This window comes from Cucurbita pepo, unplaced genomic scaffold (assembly GCF_002806865.2).
Source record: "Cucurbita pepo subsp. pepo cultivar mu-cu-16 unplaced genomic scaffold, ASM280686v2 Cp4.1_scaffold000635, whole genome shotgun sequence".
NCBI classification, from domain to species: domain Eukaryota; kingdom Viridiplantae; phylum Streptophyta; class Magnoliopsida; order Cucurbitales; family Cucurbitaceae; genus Cucurbita; species Cucurbita pepo.
The window spans coordinates 11,773-17,319 of record NW_019646859.1 but is presented as its reverse complement, the minus strand read 5'-3'; the positions used below and the strand labels follow the sequence as shown (position 1 = coordinate 17,319).

Here is a 5,547-nt window from a genome sequence, read left to right as displayed (position 1 = left end):
AACTATCGCTACAATGAAACCCTATTAGAAGTTGAAATTTGGCTATATATTCAAATATTTAAATCAATATAAACGAATTTTTAAAAATAAATATTAAAAAAAAAATTGTAATTTAGATATTTCTGTAATATTGATTAAATATTAGGAGGCAGTGGCGGGTACCATTACATAACATCGGCACTACCTTATCCGTGTATGAATTCCCAAGAACTCCGTCTTCTCCCACACAGCCTCAATTCCTGCACATCCATAGCTCATCTCAAGCAGCTCCATGCCGTCGCCATTAAAACACCTTCTCTCTCTCTCCACAATCAACTCCTCTTTCCCAAACTCATTTCTCTCTCCTCCTCCTCCCCCGACCTTTTCTACATCCGCTCCATCCTTCTCACCTCTTCGGCCGATGCGCAATTCCGCCTCAATCTCTGCAATGCCTTCATTCACAGAATTTCTGCGAACTCCAGTGGCGAGAGTACTAATTCCACCGATCTCAGGGCCATGGAATTCCTGAGGGAAATGCTTCTGATCGGCGTCCAACCGGATGGGTTCACATTGCCGCATGTTCTCAAGGCGCTGGCTCGGATACAGAGGATTAGAGAGGGCCAGCAGATTCATGCTCATTCCATTAAGATTGGATTGGTGCGATTCAATGTTTATGTGTGTAACACGTTGATGAGATTGTATTCCGTCTGCGGCTCCATCGACGCTGTGCAGAAGTTGTTCGGCGAATGTCCTCACCGGGATTTGGTGTCTTGGACCACGCTCATTCAAGCGTTTACGAAGGCTGGGCTCTATAGGAAAGCGGTTGGAGCTTTTATGGAGATGTGTGATCTGAAGCTAAGGGTTGATGGGCGGACTCTGGTGGTTGTCCTCTCTGCTTTCTCCAACTTGGGAGACCTGAATTTGGGTCGGAAAGTGCATGCCTATATCCACCATTACATTGACGTGAATGCAGATGTATTTGTTGGCAATGCCTTGTTAGATATGTACTTGAAATGTGATGATTCGAACTCTGCTTACAAAGTGTTCGACGAAATGCCTGTGCGAAATGTGGTTACTTGGAATGCTATGATTTCGGGGTTGGCTTATCAAGGCCGGTACAAGGAAGCTCTGGACATGTTCCGTAGGATGCAAAGAACAGGGCCCAAGCCAGACGAGGTTACGTTAGTAGGGGTTTTGAACTCTTGCGCGAACCTTGGAGTTCTTGAGTTGGGTAAGTGGGTTCATGCATACATGCGTAGAAATCATATTTTGGCTGATAAATTTGTTGGGAATGCACTTCTTGATATGTATGCAAAATGTGGAAGAATAGACGAAGCTTTTAGGGTGTTTGAGAGCATGAAAAGAAGGGATGTCTATTCATACACAGCCATGATTGTTGGGCTGGCCTTGCATGGTGAAGCAAACTGGGCATTCCAGGTCTTCTCCAGGATGTTAAGAGAAGGTGTTGAGCCAAACGAAGTAACATTTTTAGGTCTTCTCATGGCTTGCAGCCACAGTGGATTAGTTTCCGATGGCAAGAAGTACTTTTTCGACATGTTGAATACATATAAGCTTAGACCTCAAGCAGAGCATTATGGCTGCATGATTGACCTTCTTGGGCGTGCAGGTTTAGTGAAGGAAGCAGAAGAGATTATCCACAGCATGGAAATCAGGCCAGATGCCTTCGCTTGGGGAGCTCTATTAGGGGCTTGCAGGATTCATGGAAATGTCAACCTCGGGGAAAGTGTGATGCAAAAGTTGATGAATTTAGATCCTGGTGAAGATGGTAATTACATTCTTATGACTAATTTATATTCTTCTGCTCATAGATGGAAAGATGCATTGAAATTAAGAAAGAAGATGAAAAGTAAGAAGATGAGGAAGACTCCTGGATGTAGTTTGATTGAAGTTGATGGTGTTGTTCATGAATTTCGCAAGGGTGACAAGTCACATCCAAAAAACAGAGTGATATATTCAGTATTGGAAGGAATCGCTTGTCATTTAAAGAGCTATGGGACTGTGGAACACAGTACATTTTCATGGTAGACTTAAATTACTTTGTCGATCGTGGGAGAGTGGGATGAAGAAATTACTCAACTTGACCGAATCAGCTTCATGCTCTGCTCCCACTTAAACGGAAAGGCTTCGACAAGTAAGTTCCCACCTTTGCTTTCGTGTATAGTTGCCACTATTTTGAGTAACAACACATAAATTTAAAGTTGGAATTTATTCCCTAATTTGTTTCCTTTTAATTGCTACAATTAAAAGATTACATATATATAAAAAAAGAAATTTTTTTGTCATTTCTAGAAATCTTTCTAGCCCACCTCTATTGATACGACCACATCTACAAGTTAATAATCTTGTTAATGTGCTAACAGGTTATAGTCGTTGAAGTTTTAGTCTTGATAGCTTAGCTTTGATTTAAGAACTTACCCCGACAAAAACTAAGGGGAAGAAAAAGAACCCACCTTTTTCTTAAAGATTCCAAGTGAGATTCACTTCGGCTTACTATGCTCTGAACTTGTTCTATCTTGAAGTATGTTTAACTTCACCTGTATGAATCATACTGAGTTAACTTTTTTTTTTTTTAACTTTCTTTTTTATGTTTGTGATTGTTATGGTGAAATTATCTGATTACTGTGACCTTTACTTAAGTAAATTTAGAAGTGTAATTTGACATGAGATTATAATCTATGTATTCAACTATTAATTTCTTCTAGTAGATCGTTTTATTCTTCTGGTTGCTCTCAATTGTTAGATTTTATTTTGAGATTTAAATCTTCGTTTGAAATAAATATGGTCGGATTGGTTGGACCGGTGAATTAAGGCTTAGAAAAATTTGGACCTTCAATGGCTGAATTTAAGGGTAGACCAAAATCATAGTTGAGTTATTTTTTATTTTTTATTTTTTTCTAAAGCCATCAGTCTACGGCCCTTCCCCCTCAATTTCACGCTTTCATCTCCCTTGTTGGAGGTTTAGAGACAGTTTTACACCAAAGTGAGTAAAATCTTTATGGCTTTTTGTAGTAAATTTACACCATGTAAATGAGTCTTAAATGTGAGCATTAATTTTAGGATTGTATTTTTTTTTTTTGGATTGAATCGAGGCTATGTAGTCTTAAATAAATTTTGTTGATGGAATTCGTTTTGAGTTAAGTATCTGGAAGACTTTTGGGTAAATTTAGATAGGTATGATTTGTACTGTGTGACAAATGATTGATCATGTATGTTGTTGGCAATTGTGATGTTTGTGCATGTATTGTAGACAACATACATGAATGTGAACTAAATATCATGATAGGTGGGGTTCGATTCTACCGATTGATGTGAATTTTCATAGGGTAAAGTCTTCCAAACTTATTTTATATATATCACTAAAGAATTAGTACAACAACATGAGGTCATTGAACAAATTATAATACTTTATACTAAAAAAAACAACTAAAAGGTGGAAGTTGAAGCAATGCTCGTAGGAGTTGAATCCTTCGAGTATTGTTTGAGAGGAGGCTGTAATCAAGTAGCCGATTCGTGAGCTAGCAGAGCTGTGTAACTACGATTTTGTTTAAAGCGGGTGGAAGAAAAGCCAACAAAAGTAATTCAAACTCTAGATTTAAAGTGAATTTATTGAAAGTACTAAGTAAAGTAATTGAATGGAAAGTTCACCAAACTACTAATTCACACAATTATTGGAGAGAGACAAGGCTATAATGAAGAGGGGAAACAAATTGAAGAGACAAGATAAGAAAATAAAGAGGTGGGAGTGTTGGAAGAGATGGCGGTGGAGAAAAATGGTGTGTCATTCTCCATCACAATTATAAGAGAAAGAGTGCTCCCAAATCAGGCAGCAAAAGTAAGAGAGTGGCGAGCTGAACTAGACCTTGCTACTGGTGTTGGTGGCTTCTTCCCCAATGGTGGCCTACTCCCCACATGCTTCGTCACCGGCTGTGGGCCCACACTCACCGCCTTCTCCGACCGACAGCTCAGCAACCCGTTTCCCGATGACGATCTTCTTCTGTGGTTGTTATTTTTATTGATGTTGTTTTTCTCGGTCCACGGCTCCTCCACCTCTGACATGTTGGCGATGCTTGCCCGATCAAAGCCTTCAGCCGTCGTGACACTCCAATCGATGCTTGCTTCACTTGGCTCATACCAATCGGTCGATGGCGTCATTGGCTCGTCAAGACTACAATGTGTGGCCGCGGCATTCAACCCTAGTCTTCTAGCTTCTAGTTCCATTGAGTCTCGTCGGTGGAACATGCTGGAGTATGAGATGGTGGTGGTGCTAGCAGTTTGAGTGGAGAAACTTTCGATTTCGAATAGGTCTGAGCTAGCATCACTAGCCATGTCATCGATGTCACTGATGATGGTGGCGTTGCCACCAGTTACTGCAACGTTGGCTAGTATTCGTGATTTTAGGTCGTTATCACCATTGCCATCTTTGACAGAGCTCGGTTTGAAAACTTCTAGAGAATCTCGAGGTGGGTCTTGGATTAAAACAGGGTTTATGGATCTGATTGAAAAATGATCTTCATTGTTGCTGTTGGACTTGTTTTTCAAGATGGGAAAAGAGAAGCTAGTGGAAGCTATTACACGTTGTGTTGTGGGACCTTGAAGAAGCAAATTTGGAGGAACACATTTTTGAGTGCTCCAAATCACGTTGTTATCTGAATGTTGCAAAAACATTGTGTTGTCACTCGAAGTTTTCTTTGACCACGACGAACACTCTGATTCAGAATAGTTGTCTTTGTCTTTGGTAGTATTGTTGTTGTTGATATAAGGACGTGCTTTTGGGTCTAATATCACTTTAGACTCATGAACTTGAACCGACTTCTTTCCAATACAAGGACATTTAGAGCTCCCAAAAATCCATCTTCCCGTTATAGACGATGACATCGGTGGCTTTCGAGTTTTCTTCTGCGAATGAGGACTAGAATCACCGCGCAAAACCGATACAGAGATTGCTCCAGGAGGGTTTGAGAGCAACCCTGTTTGACTGTTCCAACTAGCCTCCGACGAGGCGGTCGGTGTAGTAGAGTGAAAAGATCGAGCTCGATAACTCTGACGATACCCATCAATGGAGGCAACAACAGGAGAGAATTTAGAAGCTACCACAGATGACGGAGGAGTAACACCACCACAAGTCCAAGGTTTGGATCTAGATAATTCTGAATCCTTATCCGAATCCTGATCTTCAGATTGTCCCTTCAACATCAACATCGGGTCAATACTCGTCACAGGAGAAACCTTATTGATATTGTTGGTTGAAACCTCATTGAAATACTTCTTTGCATCAAAAATACTTAGCTCAGAGGAATCATCAACAATGGTACAACGAGCAAGAAAGTGGTGAGGATGAGTATCAGAAGCCTCTCTTCTGTCTCTCATATCATTATGGTTGCAGCCAAAGATTGGTTTGTGAGATAAGCCTTCATGAACAAAGCTCATCTCAGAAGTAGCTGCTCTTCTTTCCATCAAAAACCACAGAAAGCAACCTCACCCTCATAACAAATATTTATGAAGCAATGATATGAGAGAGAGAGAGAGAGAGAGAGAGAGAGAGAGAGA

The 5,547-nt window shown here is 40.5% G+C and overlaps 2 protein-coding genes across 3 annotated transcripts; one reads left to right on the top strand and one right to left on the bottom strand.

Moving 5' to 3' along the window:
* Positions 1–162: 162 nt before the first annotated feature.
* Positions 163–2,216, top strand: LOC111785668 (pentatricopeptide repeat-containing protein At1g08070, chloroplastic-like). 2 transcript variants are annotated; one of them, XM_023666050.1, is made up of 2 exons: positions 163–1,520; positions 1,607–1,908. In XM_023666050.1, the coding sequence occupies exons 1-2, from the start codon at positions 196–198 to the stop codon at positions 1,758–1,760; spliced, it is 1,479 nt and encodes a 492-aa protein (XP_023521818.1). In that variant the 5' UTR covers positions 163–195; the 3' UTR covers positions 1,761–1,908. The 2 variants fall into 2 exon arrangements, with proteins under 2 accessions (XP_023521818.1, XP_023521817.1); XM_023666049.1 differs by having other exon boundaries at positions 163–2,216.
* Positions 2,217–3,575: 1,359 nt separating this feature from the next.
* Positions 3,576–5,541, bottom strand: LOC111785667 (protein PHYTOCHROME KINASE SUBSTRATE 4-like). Its single transcript, XM_023666048.1, has one exon. It carries the CDS (start codon positions 5,452–5,454, stop codon positions 3,820–3,822), a length of 1,635 nt encoding a protein of 544 aa, XP_023521816.1. The 5' UTR covers positions 5,455–5,541; the 3' UTR covers positions 3,576–3,819.
* Positions 5,542–5,547: the final 6 nt, after the last annotated feature.